Source organism: Dromaius novaehollandiae, chromosome 3 (genome assembly GCF_036370855.1).
Source record: "Dromaius novaehollandiae isolate bDroNov1 chromosome 3, bDroNov1.hap1, whole genome shotgun sequence".
In the NCBI taxonomy this organism is placed as follows: Eukaryota; Metazoa; Chordata; class Aves; order Casuariiformes; family Dromaiidae; genus Dromaius; species Dromaius novaehollandiae.
Genome location: NC_088100.1, coordinates 129389173 through 129408288, shown reverse-complemented (window position 1 = coordinate 129408288; position 19116 = coordinate 129389173). Strand labels below are relative to the sequence as shown.

General features: G+C 40.3%; 1 protein-coding gene across 3 annotated transcripts in view; it reads left to right on the top strand.

The window, feature by feature from the left end:
• The window catches only part of WDPCP (WD repeat containing planar cell polarity effector), a 152570-nt gene that overhangs the window by 108356 nt on the left and 25098 nt on the right, over positions 1 to 19116 (top strand). For all 3 annotated transcript variants that reach the window (XM_064510127.1, XM_026110411.2, XM_026110410.2), the window contains 2 exons: positions 1484 to 1547; positions 7383 to 7485. In XM_064510127.1, coding sequence (XP_064366197.1) covers positions 1484 to 1547; positions 7383 to 7485 — 167 coding nt within the window. The remainder of the gene's footprint in view (positions 1 to 1483; positions 1548 to 7382; positions 7486 to 19116) is intronic.

Below are 19116 nucleotides of genomic sequence, written 5' to 3'. Positions count from 1 at the left end.
CAAAATCATGATACAGACATCCTTTTTTGGTAGTCATACAGCCTGTTTCTGTTTGGTTTCCCTTTTTTGCTTCAGTTTCCCCTCTAAGAACTAAGAATGTATATTTAATCCCTAACTGAAAAGAAAAATGTGCAGGGAAAAGATTTACATGATAGCTATAGAAGATACGTATATTGTAACATGCACTTATTTGTCTTAATTAAAGCACAGCTTAAGAAGCAAGATTACAACACAATGTATTTTAATGTAAACTTCTTCATAAAAAGCATGTCAAAAAGCTTCAGACATATAGATGTGCATGAGAAAAAGATGGGGCAGTGCCTGATCCCCAGTGATCAAGAGGTTATCCTTAATTCAGCTCTTCCTCTCCCTTAAACCGCTTAGGCTTTGGCCAAAACCAGGAGTTGGAGAATGGTACAGCTTGTGAGACTCCTTCATCCACCAAGGGGAAGAAGGACTCTCCTGTTTCCTGAGCTACCCTGCGTGTACTATATAGATATTAGCACCCATATCGGCTTGTCTTACAACATTTGTTGAGCAAGCACAAAGTACACCTTGCTAATACTGACAAGTCACAATGCCTTTTTTCTACCGTTGATGGCAAAGAAGCCATCTCCTTCCCAAACTTCAAGCATTTACAACTGATCTACTGCAGACATTGTTAAATAGGGAAAAGGGGGAAACTTTACCAGTTTACCAGGGAAAATATAGAAGTTATTCTGCCTACAACAACTGGAATAAAATTGGGGTGTTTTGTTGTTTTGCAAATACAAAAATAATCTCACCCAATCCCCTTTTTAAGGGGTTTTTAAACAGGTTTGACACAATGCAGTAGAAAAGAATGTATACAAATAAAATCACTTTCTCACAATATCAACTGTATTGTCACATAGAGAATATCTACCAGCACAGTGAATACCCACGTCTAGCATGAGAGGCATAAGCCAGTGCAGAATTTGCGAGCATGATTTGCAGTGTTGTGTATGTTCTCAGAAAGCTTCTGATGGATGGCTTGTTTGCTCCTGCTTCTATAGATATCGCCAAGATTGCACACAAAAGGATATATACAGCCTTCCATAGTATCTCCTGCCCATGTAGGTATTTGCTGTAGTTGCCAGGAGATGGTGTGTTCTCTCAGGGTAAGGAAAAGCTCGCAGTCTGGGTCATTAGAAATCAAAAGAGCTGCTACCATCTCAGACTAAGTACCCTCAGCAACCTTCAGATTTAATAAGATCTGATGGTACTCAACACTGAACACAATGCCTGCTGTAGTTTTTTAAAGATAAAGAAGGTTAAGGACAGTCACTGTCCTATCTTACAGTTCTGCAGTTCTACCGCGAGGTTATGAAGAGTTTCCCCAGTAAACCTTTGTCGTCACTTTTGAGGAGAATTGAAAGACTTCTTCTACCCCTTAACAAAGATTGATGCAGCTCTAACATTTGACATTGTCCTCAGCAAGTGATATGCTTCCTTTTTCTTGCAGGTATCAGAGATTTGAAAAAGCATTTTTGCTAGCTGTTGACATAGGTGCTCGGGACCTGTTTATGGTGAGTCATTTCTTGGAGGCTGTTGTCAGGATGAGTTAGTTGTCAGCTTTTGTGCACACTAAAAAAGGATCAGTGTCATTTGCAGTCTTAGACACATACTGAAGACAGCCTTATTCTACCTACCTTGCCCCTTGCCACCATGAAACTGCTCAATAGCAATTGAGTATCTTCTGAGTCACTGACATTTTCCCTACCATGGCCTAAAGGCTGTTCTGTGTTTTCCAGGAATTAATGTATATGTTTTTGAACTTTCCCCTTCTTCATCTGTCCTGATGTGGGTGAATGTCATCCTTCACTCTAATAAGCTTATACGTTTCTAATCCATTCCTTTAAGAAGTACAACTGCTGAGTCCAGGACACAAGAGCCAGCCATGTCCTGGGGATCCTGAATGCTCTTAGTTTGTCTCTCAGGGTTTTGTGAAAAGTGACAAATTATGAACGCTTCTACAGGTACTTTTAAAACAACAAAGCTCTGCAGCATCAACCCAAGGCTTTTTACATTTCATGCACTCTCTGCCACCTCCCATTTAATTAGCTACAAAAGTAAAATTAACCAGCTCTTAAAAGGTCCTCTGTGCAAGCTCTGCAGGAGGCTCTTGTTTTATAAGATCTTGCAGCACAATGTCACAGCGAGGTCAGATGGACAAAGCCAGTCGTGCTTTGCTAGTCTCTCAGCATGTTGCTGCTCCACATCTGATTTCATTGTTTTCAAAGAAACAATAGGAAAGGGGCTTGTTTAAGAAAAGGCCCTTTGAACGACTGGTTTGCTTGACTCTTTTGCATAATGAAGACATTCTGTTGTTTAAATTAAGCTTTGACACTAGATGTTAATATCATTTATCCCATTAAGTCACTTGCCCTGCTAGTTTGATCTTGATATTTAAATTGTATGTTAAATTACACAATTAAATCCTGCTTTTATGGGTTATGAAAATTCCTTTCTAATTATATAAAAAGTTGTGTGAACATTTTGATGTTTTTTTCACAGCTCTAATCATCTGGCTTGTTCCATCTAATTAGAAAGATGTGAATACAGCGATAAACTTTTCTAAGTATGCATCAAAAGAATGTGATGGAAATGTCAGACTTTTAGGAAATTCATTACATGTTTTATATTTATTCCCCTCATTTTTTCCTCTTTTTATCTCAGCTTTTTCCTTTTCTCTTTTTATTTTATTTTGTTATTAAACGCAACTTTTTCGAGACTAATGTTATACCTATCAAGCCAAGCACTGCAGCCACTTACAAGATTCAGACTGTCAGACGTCTCTGGAAGAATATAGCGTTTTATCGGGGCTCTCGCACGATACAGAGAATAAATCCTTTCTATATAATGGCACCCGTTCCACCAGAACAAATGCCACAGCATTTGGCCCACCATCTCGAGGGCTGAGAGCATTTTCTACCTGGCTGAAATGCAGGCATATCTTTTCCTCTTTGCTTTCCTGCGCTCCTGACAGGGCTGAGGGTTTGCCTGTCACAAGGTGGGGAACACCAGGGCTTGCACAGGAGATGGGTGCAAACCTGCTCCTGGAAGGGGGGGACTTGGTGCGTTGTTCCACGTGTCCTCCTTGGAGCCAAAAGGTTCTCCAGCTTTCTTCTAGAGAGGATTTAAGGCTCACGCAGAAGTCAGCTCCATCCTTTCCTGCTCTCTTCGTATTGCCTTTCCTCTCTCGGGACCTCCTCTCCCTATCCCCAGTTCTGCCTTTGGGCACAATTCTAATCTCGCCACTGCTTTTAAACAAACATAAATGTCCATTTCCATGTAGTTTCTGCTGGCTTACATTTTTGTGCCATCAAAACAAGTTTGATATTGTCCTTGTTATCCCAGAGCTTCTAGTACCTAGATGCCCACCTCAAAGGCACCTATCCCACCTCAGCTATGTAGGGGTTAGACAGTTATGTGTTATGTTTAAGATTCAGGGCCTCATAGTTTCCCCTAAATTCTGCCACAAGCAGTCTACATCGCTGCCTGTTCAAGTCCTCCATCAACTCACTCCCTCCTTTGCGGAAAGCTCCTTTAGCTAATTCATCACCTAAGCAAAGTGTGAATGAACAAACTTTACAATAAGGTAACGATGGTGTTGCTGCAAGACGACAAAGTACAGGAGTCAGGAAGTTTGAAGATAAATAGCTCATAAAAAGTATTCTTTTGTGCCATGGTAGTTTCTAGGGAATGGGGCTTCATTGCTTTAAATACTGCATGAAAATGAGACAGAGATAACCTCTTCCCTGAAAGTTTACAGTCCTGCTAGATGCTAGTATAACAGTACTATTGCTAAGCATGAGGTTTATGCATCCTTTGCTTCTGCTTGACATTGAATAATTTGTATATATTGTTTATATAGGCCAAAATTCAATTAATAACATACAACTTGACTTTACCTATACCTAAACATTTATAATTATGTGCAATATGAATAACTAACATATAGGTCAGTTATTTGTACTGTTGCTTTACAGACCAACCACATCAGTTTATACAAACCCAGCTGTCCCTAGGAGTGACACCTTTCTTCCAGTTAATTTAATGGGATTTCAAGAAGAAATAGTAAACTAAAGATAGATATCTGATGGCATAAACAAGATGAGAAACAAAAAAGATATTTATTAAAGGCAACAGAGAAAGAAAAAAAAAAAAGATGGAGAGCAGCAGAGATAACAGAGGCTGAGAGGACCTTTGGGCCGAATACCCGCCTTTTGTTGAATACCTGTCTCCTGACACTTCTAAGCAAATGTCCTGTATCTTGGCGAATTTGTCTTGAATGTTTCTTTTGCCAAACAGAGCGCTGCAGCCTTCCTGACAATTATTTTGAGATTGTAAAAAAGTTTTCTAGAATGCTATCTAAAGGCTAATTTCTTTCATAAAAGTGAAAAGGAAAAAGGAAAAAGGCTTAAAAGTTACTCCCTAACTGTAACTATAGCGTCACTAGTATGATGCCATAACAACACACACAGACACTGCTGTGTCTCCCCATAAGCTTTACCACCACGTCACATCTAAGTCCATCAATTATTATCATCTCCTACAAAGTTCAATAAAAAAAAATAAAATTGAAAAGGACATCATATCATGAACAACAGCTACATTATTGGACAGTGACTGATCCAATCTGTGACAGAAAAGATCAAGCGATAGAAGGGTTGTTAACTTTAAATCCTTTTGTAGTATGCTCCAGCTCTCAGCTGCTGAAAATTCAAAAGGCCATCCCATGTACCAAAGGTAGCAAAAAGGCGAGGAAAAGACACTTTAATAAAAGTGTCAGATCTTGGGTGATACACTGATGAGGAAAGTGCATGTTTCGAAGCAATGTTGGAATTTTGCCCAGAAATATCCTATAGACAAATGCGCATCAAGGTTTCAAATGACTTCTGCTCGCTGAGGGCCAGCTCTGTGACTCACAAAGATGAGGGTAAAAAGGAACTCCAAAAAGTAATCAAACTGTTAGATGATAAAATACAGCCCTTTCAACAAACTCCTGATAAGCAGCTGGAAACTGTGTTTATCCTCAGCGTTGTTTTTGAGAGGGACATGATCTTTGAACTGCAAAATTCTTAGATAATTGGGTGAAAAAATCTGTAACAAATATTCAGCTTTTTTTTATTATTTTCCTGGCATTCTTTAGGGCACCCTGTAATTGAGTGCTTTTCTCTTTTATTTATTTTCTAGTTTTGTCCTACTCACAGGTTTAGAAATTCTTTTTAAAAAGACATTTGTTTGTCTAAGTTAAATGGAGACCACCTCAAATTGATCTGAAATTGTTTAATTAGCATATTTTACACATACAATCTTCTCTATCTAAAACTTGTTTAGAAATGGAGACATAAGTCAAAAAACCTTAGTTTATTCTTATGGCAGCAACTTGTGGCACCACACAGAAAGCCCCTCACCGGGCTGCTGCTACATCTTTAGTTTCCTGCAAAGCTCCCATTAGTAAGTGATAGATGTTTACCAACTTTATGCTTCATACAAAACAAAGAACACGGCCAAAAACAAGATCCAAAAGTAGCAGATCTTTTGATACATGGGCATACCTCTCTGAGTTTAAACAACGGAGTCATTAAGCCTACTTAGAATAGACTTTAAATTGATGAGCATAATCTACCTATACATTCAAATACCTGTAAGCTCAGACTCTCTAGAGCCCTTAGGTTTTCTATTATCTAAATAAGCTGACAAGATCTGCTTTTGATCTTCATAGAAATCATACCTTGCTACTCAAGCCCTTTCCCATGACAAGCATGTTAGACCTAAAAAGAGAGGAAGTACAGAGTTCGCAAAAAGTTCATGCGTCCTTACTTTGCCCCAAGACACTTCAGCGTTTTCTTAAGTCAACCTGTGTTTGTAATCAGGAAACGCTGCCGTCTCCTCCGGACTGTTGGGACAGGGAAAGTCAGCACCATGTTCTCCTGTGCAGTCAGCCTCATTCCCTTACCTTCTCTGTCTGCCTCTTGGTGTTGTTTTCTTTTGTTAAAAAAAAATTAAACGAGAAGAGAATACAGGCAGTATCTTTTTTCTCCTGTTCAGTGTTACTGCTCTCACTTTTTTCATCTATCTTCTCTTTCTAGGTTTGGGTCACCTCTTTCTGTCAGGGTTTCTGTCATGTTGATGAAGGTGTCAGTAAATTCACCCAAAGGAGGACAGTTTCACATGCAATCTTCTGAATTAATGAGAATACAGTTGCTTTTATGGTATGCAGGGGTCAATATTTCCAGCAAATACTTCTTTTCTCTTGAAATGCCTGCATGCAGATAGAGTGCAGAACAGTGGCCAGCAATGGAAGTCATTGCTTGACTTACATTTTCGGATACCAATTGCCATCTGCAGCACAAAAAAAAAAAAAAACCAACAACTTTGCCAATGGGCAAGGGTTTTCACTCTTCATCTGTTTCAGTTCAGGCACTGTGGCTCTGACAGCAAAGGAGAAGGGGGGGTAATTGTCTCTTTACTAATAATCAAGGATGAAACTTTACTTCAAGGACCAAAATCAGGGGCAGGGAGACAGTAGTCTGTCACTGTGAATGTACTCTCCTGCAAACTCCACTGTAGGTAGTACAGGTGGTTGGCACCTCAAAGGTTAATATGCGGTTAAAAGCTTTGCAGTTCACCATGTAATGCTAAACCCCTACTGCAGCTCTCTGATTTTTAACCCTAGGCTAAAGACTAGATCTAGATTACTGGCAACAATTCATGCTTGCCAACAAAATTTTTGGAATGCCCATTGTGTAACTGTGGCCAGGAAATCCTGGAGTGACTCAGAAATCCTGCCACTTGTGTGGATTTTAAAACCATTGAGTATTGTTGCTCTTATTACCTCCAATATCAGCACAGGGAAGACTCTCACATCTTACTGAAAGGACAGTGACAACCTCCAAAGCAAAATTGGTCCCAAAAGGACTCCCAAACTCAAGTACTCGGTGGAAACTTAACACACTTCCAGTGCAGGCTCTGAGCCAGAAGAGTTCGAGTACTTCAGGTCTGATGTAGGCGGAACCACCTCCTAGCAATCCTCTTCTAATTCTTGTTGCACCAACCAATGTAACTTAAAAGCAGACAGATTGGTTTCATTCACGCATTGAGTCAATAGCTTCACTTTTGTCAATGCATGATTGGTCAGCGTTTTATTCATTGTTAACAAGAAGCGCTGTATTCAACCGCACAAGTAAGATAATAAATTCGCATTGGGAGAGAATGAAAATGTAGCAGTAGGTTCATCAGTTCCATCTGTGTTTGTGATCTAAATAATAAAAGAGCCTCTTTCTTTCAAGTTCTCTTTTGTTACTCCTACGAGATTCATTTTAGATTAATCTTTTATTTCTCTTTTATTTCCAAAGGACATCCATTACGTTGCACTAGATAAGGGTGAATTGGCACTAGCTGAAGTGGCAAAGAAAAAGGCTAACGACATTGATGCAGAATCAATAACTACTGGAGTTGGTAAGAATTAACAGTGTTAAAAAAAGCCTCTTTTGTTTTAATCAGTACTTGTCCTGTACAGCACTGCGTTATGTTTGCAGGGGGTTATTGGTTTGTTTGTATTGTTTTGGGGAAAACAAGACAGTATTTTTATTCATAACTGAAGGGGGAAGCTTCTGAAAACACCATAGCTTTGCTTTTCAGTACCCAAACGAGGACTGTGTCAACGCAATAGCTACAAAGCAAGAGAGATTAATATACCATGGTTCTATAGAAAAAAGTTGAGGCTATAAAAAGAGAACTTAGCACAAGCGGTAAGGGACTGAATCCTAAAATGTTTGTTCATACCAGCATTAAAGGCCAGGTACGGCGATCTCATTCACCTGTAAGTATTTGCTCATACACATAGTCCCAATAACTGGAGTTACATCATGGGAAGCATTCAGATGAAACACGTTCACTGATGTGAACAAAGGCTCACATTCAGGCTTTAAAGTAACTGCTTTGCACTCTGGGGGGTTTTTGCAGTTCCATAACTGAACAAAAAATGCAGGATCAGGCTAATAGCTCAAACACGAATAACTTTTCAAGCAGGGCAACTCACAACTCATTCACTTTCTCTTTGTGTTTCCTCCCATTTTTCATGGAGAGAAGTGTGCAAATATGTAGATTGTTCTGATTCGCTAGGCTATAGCATGAACCACGCAGAAAGGGTCTGTGAAAGAGTCTACGTAGCTGGCTTCAGCAGAGAGAAAGTAGACAAAGAAAAAAGCCCACAATATTAATGTAAAATATGAACAGTGCTGTTTTCCTTATTTTATTGCATCTCTGAATATTAGAGGAAATTGCTGAGCTTTTGTCCTTGCCTCATGACAAGAAAGCAGAAAATGATTAAGACTCAGATGTAAGAGTCAAAAAACCTTTGAGATCTTGGACAACATAGGGTTCATTTAGGACCAGATGTGAAAATTAGAACTGTATATCCAGTTTTTTTCCCAGAATATACAAGCAGATGCCAGTCAAATATTTGTATAGAAGCGCAGGGAGATAGTGTGTGCATTTGTGTGGCTAACTCTATATATTGTGTAAATCCCTGATTTGCAAGGCTGTGTGATGAAGTAGCACCTCCTTCCCTCTCCAGCAGAGTAGGGATGAAGCCCTATCTCTCCTGAACTCACTTTGGCAGGTTTTTCATTTCATAGCATGTGTCGCTTGCAGCTGGGCCTTCGGGCAAGTCTTTCCCCTACTGGATTTGCCAAAACCAGAGTTTGTTTAGGTCGTCTGTTACAGGGCACTGTTAAATGTGTACAATTACACCTCTCTTGCTTTCTGTTCTCCTCTTAGCTATAGGTAGTTGTCCTCTGCACCTAGTAGAACTAACAGTTGTCAATCATTATCTCTTCTATCAGTCTGTCTGTCACGTATAAATGCACTGTACCAAACTTAGTCCAGGAAATTTAAGCCTTAATCTTTGTGCCTTTAATTAATTGTTTGCAAACCAACACTATCACTATAAGTTAGGTTATTTTCAAGTTTACTGAGACACATACACAAGCAGAGGAATAGGGAAGAAACCTGAAGTGATCACAGGTGTCTTGCTAGCCCTATCAGACACAATATGTGGATTCCTACGGTTCGGTCACAACCGTGCAGGCACACTGTCTTCCCCTCCTTCAGAGCAGCCCTACACTTACCTCTGGAATGCCCCATCAGCATAAATAATTGAAGTCATTTTATATGATCAAGTCTTTAAAATGTTCTCATTTGCTAAATAATTAACTATCAGGATGATTTAAAATACTGAGTAAATTCAATGCCCTTGGGACAAACTGTCACTGAGAGTCAGTCTATTAACAGTAATGAATTTGCATCCAATTCATTTTATATTACAATAAACAGGAATCTGCCATGAGTTCATTTCACTACAGACTGGATCTCACCTTAAACACTTGAAATATAAGCCAGAGGTTTTGTTCGGTTATACTTTATTCCAAGGTCTTTCTATTATGCTGTTTTTATTCCAGCAACCATTTTGTTAGCAAAAAAAGGTATCAAGAAACGTGGATTTTGTGGGCCCAATGAAAGCAAAAGCATAATTAACAAAAGCCTTATATGTCAATTATTGTACTTTTGTCCTAAATAGTACGACAAGCGTGAACTATTCCTGTGTGTCTACATGTGATATTTCCTGAGCTAGCCCATCCTCAAAAGAACAGCTCACCATTACTTGAAAGTAACATGAGTCGGTACTCCTGGCCACTTCCCAAACCCTTGAGAGTGCTCCATCTTGCCCCAGATATCTTTAAATTGTCAAGATATTTCTGTGCACAGGGCTCACTTCAAACATAATACATTTCAAACTCAGACTTTTGGAAAAGTTTCAAGCTCCTGCAAATAATATAGAATGACAATGTAATTTCAACTCAAATTTATAGACGTCATGCTGAGTTCTATAATCACTGGTGAATTCCTCATGTATATTAAATCAAGATCTGTGTCAAGATAAAACTAAAAATACATTTACCGTTTCAAAAATTTCTGAATTTTAGCTCTTTTCAGTTCCTCACATGATCACAGTTTACTGTACACTGTCGCCAGGAGCCACCATCAAAGCTAAGACGACCGTCTAGGTGCATGTGCTAAAAATACTGGTAGAGCTTCAGAGCATAGTAGTTTTGTGAGGGTGCTGTTGAGCAGGGAGAAGTGTCACGGGAGCTTGCTGCTGTTCCCTGCCTATGGTTTTGGCACAACTGGACATTTAATTCAACTGATTAAAGTCTTCTGAAGGAAATAATTCTCGCAGATTTTGTGTCTGATAGCCTGTGAAAATGCATCTTGAGGCACTAGAAGATGGAAGTGATGGTACTATACATCTCTGAGACTGCAAATATAAAGTTTGCCTGTTTCCTCACTTCCATTTGATCAGCAGACCAGTGGCCACAGAGGTGGTGACTGCTGCCAAAACTTCCTGTTGCATTATTGCTGTAGTAGATCTACAGGCTCCTTAGCAGAGTCTCGTTTAGCCTTGTCTAAAATATATTCTACACACCTCATTTCACTTTATTAAAAACAGAGAGGACTTTTTTCCATACTCACAATATTTGCAGGCTTGCAAATGAATTATGCTTATGTGTGTCACCTTGCGCATACACTCCTGGAGCACAAGTATCTAGGCACAATATTGTCCACCACAGAAGAGCGTGTCTGTTCAGTGCTGCAAACTGTAGGTTGCTAATGTAAAAATTCAGTTACAAAGAACCGACATGGCACAGCCTGCTAAGAAACGCCATAACTAATAATGATCATGGAGGTGAAGAACTCAGCCTTTCAGACATCATTGCTCAATGAACATCCAGTGAAGAGCATATGTAGTCAGCGTCAGAAAGTTTCCCAAGGCCAACTTCCAACAAATTGCATTAGGGCCTAGCAAGATGATTTTTAACCTTCAAATCAATAGCTTTCACCCAAAAGGGATTCGTGTTGTGACAAGACATATAACTGCTGCATAGTTCAAAGGCAAATTATGAAGCCCTGTATATCTACTTAGAAATATATTCAGAATATTAGTAACACTAATGTTTAGGCAACATTTCTATCAGAGGTATCGTAATAAAAACACTGATGTTGAGATAATCTCATTGTGCTGGAAAGGTAGATGGACTGACTAATGCTCTGGTGGTTCAGTAATGTCACATGAAAACGCTTGAGGTTTCTCCATTTAAAAATAGTTCAAAACATTTCTGGAAATGCTCTATAATGTTTACAAATGAGGTACGAAATCTCATCAGTTCTCATAGAGATAACTTCCCACGCTGTTCATAAAATGGCATTTAAAATATAGAGGCCCTAAATGGCATCTTACTGGCAAGGAACATCACTGAGCTGAACCTTAAGCTGAGAATTTATTCATTTCTTCATAGTTCTGTGAAAGTTCCTGACAGTCCTGCTGAGTCCACTCACATTTCAAGACTGCATTTAGAATTGGCCTCCTGTTCTTGTAACCTCCCCTGGCCTCACATTAGCCTAGTTGATAACCTTTGTTCCCCGTCTGATCCCTAATGACTCCCTTCATCCATCAAGCCTTGTTCCTTACCCTCCTAGATCCTTTCTGTTGCTGATGACAAAGCCTTCCACTCCTCATTTCCGACTCTTCCTTGATACATGCATCTTTGTCTTGCCATCAAGTTTCAAACTCACAATATTAGCCTTTTACTTCATGGCACGATTTCTCCCTCTCCCTTGCTATTTATTATTTTACTATGTAACATGTTAATGGCATGCTTAAAAAATGTTATCCAATACACAGTTGAGTGGTGATCTGGAAAGGTTTGAGAGGCTCCTGTTTATGCTACGGTTTCTGGAGCTCTACTCCCCTTAGTTTAAGCATTAGACCTGTTCATTTCTTTAGATTTCCAGTTTAAGTCAATCAAAACCTCAGGAATCAAATCATTTGTCATGACTTTTCTAGCAATATGACTTTTTTCCCCAGAGAGCCAGAAAAGCATTTTTAATGAAAAATATTCTTTTTACATATAATTGGCAGTTAACCTATGGTGAGAAATGGGTTTCACCGCATGAACTTTTTGAATTTTCCAGAGTGTCTTTTAAGATCCATAGTAATTTTATATAATTTAACTGTGCTTGTGTGTACACTCTCCTACATGTATCAAAGCACACACAACATTTGATACAGAGCCTGCTAAAAACAACAAGAAGATTTCCATCATCTTCAGTGGTCGTGGGATCAGGATTTTAGCAAGTAACAAGCTTGCTTGTGGGCCTGACTTTACCAGAACCCCTGCACTCTACAGAACATGACAAAGCGCCTGATCTGGAAGGGTCTTCTACATGTTCCTATATAACACATAAATGGATCTGCTGAATCTCTTTTGCTCTGATATTTAGTTTTTTGTTAATTAAACTACTAGTAAGGGTTTTGTTGTATCTACAGGTTGCAGACACTGATTGCTTCCCTTGTGGCAATCTTTTCGCGGAATCATTTGTTTTACTTAAAGTCTATAGTGATGCCAAACTATTTTTGGCTCCACCTCATCTCACCTCTCCACTTGCTTGTGTCATAATGTCAGGTTTGATCTATACCTTCCCCCTGCTAGACAGCTTTGCCTGAAGACATAATCCTCAGTCCCTAATAATTAGAAGTACATCAAAGGCTAGCTGGTTTGCTTAGCTGCAGAGGTCTACACAAGGACCTGTGTATCTTCACTTGAAAGAGATTTATAGTCTTGTGTCAAGCTTTGGAATAATCATGGCATTCCCTTTTTTTCCTTATTTATTGTGACATTTTCTTGCCCACTAAACAACCTGATTTAAAAAGCACCACTATATACCTGAAATGAAAGCATTGTTTTCCATAAGATTTTGATTTTAGTGAACCCCATATTTTGTAATATTTCTCAGCAGCACAGTTATGCCCTATTTAACAGAAAAAAGTCTTACCAAGAGCTCAGAGACTAACCAGATTAGGCCTTCATTTTAAATGATGTGTTGAATAGAAAAAGAAATCAGTAAGTGGAAGGGACGGCTTTAGGAAGTTAAATTTTTGTGTAAATACCCACATACTATGACTGCTTTACAAACAAAAACTGTATTTCCAAATTCTGGAGACTGAAAGGAGTTGTCCATGTCTGACCTGTTTCTGTTCTACTAACAAGTAGGTGATTGCAAGGCACGTGAGATCTCTGATCTCACATCTCTTCAATATATCGCTAGCTTATCCGTATAACCTCTAGCAAAGTTGATGCCCGTAGGCAACAAAGGATGACACTAATTAGCAAGTAAACAACTTATTTTCCATGGCAACGTATCAAGCAGTAAGTTACAAAAGGAAAACCAACTCAGAGATGTCCATTGCGTGAGGATACTACACAATACGGAATAGTTTAGTATAGAAGATTGGCATTACAGAAGAGAAGTGAGTCCAGACTCAATCACTGATTGATGTTACAGGTAGGAATTTAAACAGTACACTGGAATAGTTGTCTCCTTCAATAGTTGTCTCCTTCAATAGTTGTCTACTTCAAAATAAACACAAAAATACACTGTATGCTTAGAGATGCATTGCAATTAAAAAAAAAAAAAAAGGTAATTCTAAGGTCACTGAAAGATAATGATTTTTAAAAATAAGGTGTTAATTCTTATGTCCAGGCAAATTTTCAACATGGATAACTACATTTTGCCTCACAGTGTTATACTCTCTGCAATTCCTGACTCTAACATTAGGGATTATGACTCTGTACAGTCATCAGGTTCCACTCCAGAAATAAATTATTCCCTGAATTTCTGTACGTGTGCACAACCTTACAGGAAAAAAAAAAGTATTTCCGTAAGTTCACCAGATACTAGTAATCACCCTCGCAAGAGTGAGCAGTAGAAGGAATTTATACATGCTGCTACTGAAAATATAATCCTCAATAAATTAGAATTTTCGGCCAGTTTGGGAAGTGATCTTGAAAACTTTGAGCAGATATGTAATGTATGTAGGATCATTTTATTAATATTTATATTATTTATATTAATATTTCTTTTCTTACTGTTTCATTAACACTAGGTAAATGCCAGGTATTTAGACACAAACTTATATGACCAGATTTTTCAGACGATCCTTAGTATACCATAAAGTTGAATTAGGTTCCTAATTTATGGTAACTACATTCAAAAAGGTTTAAGCTTTAGGAAGAAGTATAGAAATTATGTCAGGATATGGTTAAAGGCGGTGATTATTAATGAACATCTTTGTCACGTGTCGATAACATTGTTCTACCTCAAGAAAGCCTTTTACCGGCTCAAACTCCTGTGTTTGCTTGCTAACCGCTAAGAGTGGGAAAACTGACATTTTTGATGTTAGGAATTCATGCTCTCAGCACTGACTCCCTACGCTGAAGTCAATTTAAATAAAAAGCACACGTAGTTAATGTAACTGTTGAAACAAATGATCAAAGAAATTGATGCATGGAAAGTGTCTTTGCATGGAGGCGGAATGAATACCTTTCTGGGAAATAGGTTTTAGCCAAATACAATTTATGCATTAGTCAAACACAAGTTTTTCTGGCTCAGTGCAGGATAGCTGGATGAAATTTAATGGCCTGTAATTCACTGGATGATTTACACTATATCATTATAGTATAATATTCATATGTTCTGGATGCCTGTCTTGCCTACAGCTCTGTGAAAAAGCCCCTGGTAAATCTCCCATTAGCTTCAAAAGGCCCACATGGAGGCCAAAAAGCTGCAGTTAAAAGCCACATACTGTATATTCACACAGCTCGTAGTATGCGTGTGTGTGTACAGAAGTGCGTGTTATATTTACACATATGCAGCCAAAATCTGGCCAACCATAAAAATAGCTCCAAATCTCAACAGAAGCGCTCTGCTAATCATTCTGTATTCCTGTTTTGCTTCATGACATCAGCATCCACAGACTCCTCTGCAGACTATTCCTGACAAAACAAGGAATAAGCACAGCCGGAGCTGCTTTCGTAACTGCTGGAGCTGGCTTAGCGCTGCGGACCTGCGTGCGCGCGGTGTCGGAGGCGCCTTTGGCTCCCGCGCCCGGGAGCCATCCCCAGCCTCCAGGTTTCTGGTGGGGAACCTGCAGCCTGCATTCACACGCGCCGAAAGGCGAGCTGGCAAACGCATACTTGCATGGCAGTTGGTATGTGTTTCGTCCTGTTTGCGCTGCGGAAGGTAACGTGATGTGACAGGCGGCAATTCATCACGTCGGTGGCGTGACAGCCGAGGAATTGGAAAAGAGCTATAATGGTGGGCTAGTGCGAGGTGTTAAATTAACACCGGATTGGAATATCTCACCATTTAGTCTTTTTAGAGCGGCCTGCCAAATAATTATCACCAAACGTGCGGGCGAGTTTAAGTAGTAGTGCTCAGGCATAGCGTATGCAACATGAAGAAAAGTCTGCAGCTTCTCCCGCGTCCAGAAGGACCAGCTCTCCTAAATGTGAGCATCTTTGCACGCCTGTTTTCTGATCAAACAAAAAGATGTCAAAGGGCTGTTTTTTTATTACCTCCTCTTTCACTGCGTCCCCAGGCACTCCTAAGCCGGGATGCTGTGGGGTCCCCAGGGCAAAACCAGGAGGTTGTGGCTCCTTTTCTCTGAAGACTCCTACACGAGAGACCGCTTGACAGTTCACCTTTGAAAAACTCTTGCATCAAAAGCAAAGGTGTTTGCTGAGCTTGTGTTAGTTCTTGTTTGAATGTTTTCAGCCTAATGAAACCAGCACACGCCATAACCTTCCTGTTAAAATCCCATCTCAGGGCCGGTGACATGCGAATAGGAATATTGCTAGTGAAAGCTGCAGGGAAAGGCTCAGGTAGGGCCAATGGCAAACTTTGCATCTGTCACTGCTGCCCGGCTTTCACTTGCTAGAGCTCCTAACTTGGCCAGAACATGAAAAGAAATGGGCTTTTTGAGAAAAAGCGATGGATGAAAACCTGAGCAACGATGCCTGTTACAAAGCAGTACACCGAGGCTAAATGACAGGTTTTTCTGAACATTTTCTCCTATCTGTATTTGATTCCAGCTATTTGAAATATGTTTTCCCTAAATATTCTTCTTGTTGGGTAGCCTGTGCTGAGACTTCTTTACGTAGCATGAGATCGGTGCAAACTCAGGGTATAGTTCCCAGGTAAATTAGATCCCATGAATTATCTGCTTAACCAATGGTTTGAAATTCTTCACTTTAAAAGAACGTGGAAACCAATATTCTTTCCAATAATAGCACTGAGCTAAAAACCCATGCATGATTTTTAGGTTTTTTTAGTATAACATTGTTTCATAACAAATGCAAGCTTTTATTTTTTGCTCGATGTAACTTAACATTCTGCCACTTTACAATACAGGCATTCGTATACCTCTGCTAAATTTGGTCTTCTCATTTGCTAATATTCTTCCTGCTGAAAATCCCCCTGGAAAATATCCAAACATGCCTGAACTGCCTGAAGTGAAGAGCAGGTTCTGGGGTTGCCTCAACAGAGATCTTGCAGAAAAACCCCAAGATTTTATTTTACGCTGCATGGCCGCATTGCTGCTCATGCACCGTCAGTCTTGCAGGAGCTTACGTCTGCCTGTCCTGTGTAACCCATGCGAGGAAGGATTTGGGACCTGGTCTAAGCTTCTCCTGAATCATCAATGCATTGAAGCTCATTGCTGAGTCGCGCCACGCCTCTGCCTAAATAATAGATACTTCTATTAAGCAGATGAAAGGTTGGGAGTACAATTAATTATTTCTTTTAATAAAAGATGCATTGTGGCCAAAGATAAAAAAAAAAACAACCAGCTGCAAAGTGATGACCGTAGGCCTTTGCTTGCAGCCACCAAACGGCGAGGCGCTTAGCCTGGCTCTGCGGAGAGGGAGCCCGTGCGGGCAGTGTCAACCCGGCCGGTCCCACCGACCGCGCTGCTGCCTGGTGCTGTGCAATGGGAGACATATGTCCACAGCGCTCTGCTGTCATCAGCGTTATTTCTAAGACCGTAGTCCTCAAAAATTCCTGAAGGAAGCATGAGCTTGGCTCAGCGCCTCATTTTCATACGTTATCAACTGCACTGTCCCAACCTACTCCCATGTGTGTCCTAGCATAACTGCCGCTTTGCCGCTTGCTCGGTGGCATGCGGAGCAGCAGAGCAGCTCAGGGACCGGGCGAAGGTAGCTCTTCCCTGCTCTCCCACCGACCTGCCCCAGGACTTTGGCCGCATCGTGTTGTCCTTTGGCGCTTTTGCTTTCCTGGGGAGACGGCGGTGGCTCGTGAGCGCGCGTCAGCCCTCCCGCAGCGTCCGCGCCCCGTGCCAGGCGTCCCGGCAGGACCCGGCACCAGCCCCAACTGCGGCCGCGTCACCACGGCGTCGCGGTCCCCAACACCTCCCTGGGTTTGGGTCGGTTTCTCCAGCACTGCCCTCTCCAAGGTTAACCACACACTTAAGCAAAGTCCATTTTCTAAGCTCATTTACTTGGATAATTTGAACTAATTTTTCCAGCGCAGGGCAAATCACACCCCTGGGAAATCAGCCGTCTTTAATACCCTCCTCCGAGTTCCCGGCTGCCATTAGGTGTCAGTGTGACAACAACCATAAGACACGGAGGCTGTTGGAGGGCACACACGCAGGCCACCCCACTTCCAATGGCTTATTCTACACTCAGGGAAAATACAGCGTGCAACAGAGAGGAAGGAGAGGAGAGAAGAATGCAAGAAACACTTCATTTAACTTTTTTCCATCGCCTAATTTGAGTTATTTACTAACAAATAAATTAGGGAATTTATTTGAGTAATATAAAAATTTTGAGTAAAATAAAAAAGGGAATTTACCTCTGGGTGTCTCAGACTCCTAGGGCTGCAGTTGCCAAATAAAGCAGCATAATATTTGCAAAAGCAAGAGAGCAGCTTCTGCACACGCTGGTCTATTTGGGAGCAAAAGGAACATTCAACATTATTAGTTATTTGTGGTCAGCGGGAGGTGAACACCTTTGCTTATACGCAAATGTTTAATTACTAGGAGAAGTTGATGCCTGCTGGTGGCATGTTTTTGCTTTAGATGGGTCCTGCATAAGTGCGATTAAAATCCTGGTATTTCAGAAATTTTATGAAAAATAACTAGAAATGCCACTCATTCGGAAAAAAGAGTAGGAAAAAAATCTGCGAGTATGTTTGAAAACAACTCTCTGTGTTTGAACTATTACGTTATTTCACAGTGGTATGCATAATAAAGAAATAGTGAAAACTTGGTATATATAAAAGTGTTTAGGGCTGTTTTTGTACAAAGTTTCAAGCACTTCCCAAAATGAGATGGCAACGTTAGTAACATTTTTTTTAATATTACAGGAGTTTTCATAGTTAGTACAGTTTGGGTAAAAAATATTTTTTACCCAAAACTGGGTAAAAAGTATTTTTAAAAGATAATTTAAAAAATATTTGCTAGTTGCCTTTAGGGTTGAGAAGCCCTCAAGTACTGGTAGGATAACGTTTTCTTCCCGTACTTTTGGAATTGGCGATGTTTCCGCCGTTGACTTTAATGACATTTAGCACGATGGCTAAACCAGCTCGGCCTTCCCGAGGATCGAGGAATCTGGTTTGCAAGAGAACCGTGCGGATGCAGCTTTGCCTTCCTCTTCCCTCCAAGCATTGCTCAACTTTGCTTGTTTGTTTTTTAGCAGCCATAGATTAAATCTTGACCAGCACCGTGCTGCTGCGATAAGCATCTGAGCATGCAGGTTTTGCTTTTAGCTACTTTCGGTTTTCTAATAACTGCGGGACACAGGAGTGGTTGATACTGAACGTAACCTGCACCACACTAATCCTAGCCACAGCAAGGATCTTTAGGATACCATCTCTGTTTCCGTTGCCAAAGTTTGGTAGATGAAGCTCTCTAGCTCACGAAGGAAAAGACTTCTAGCATCTTGCAGCCCTGTCCCACTTCAAGCAGAGGAGTGAGGAAAGAAAACTCTCCTATGCTGATCTTACCCTCGTCTTTATAGGAGATAATTACAGGGGTTAGGGAGAGAAAAGATGCCAGATTAATTGACTCCTGCTGCCTGCTAGTACAAAATTGTGAAGTAATCCTTGACCGTTTTCATACTAAATGTTGCCACGATGCTGTTTTTCCATTGCCTGCACTCCTCATCTTGC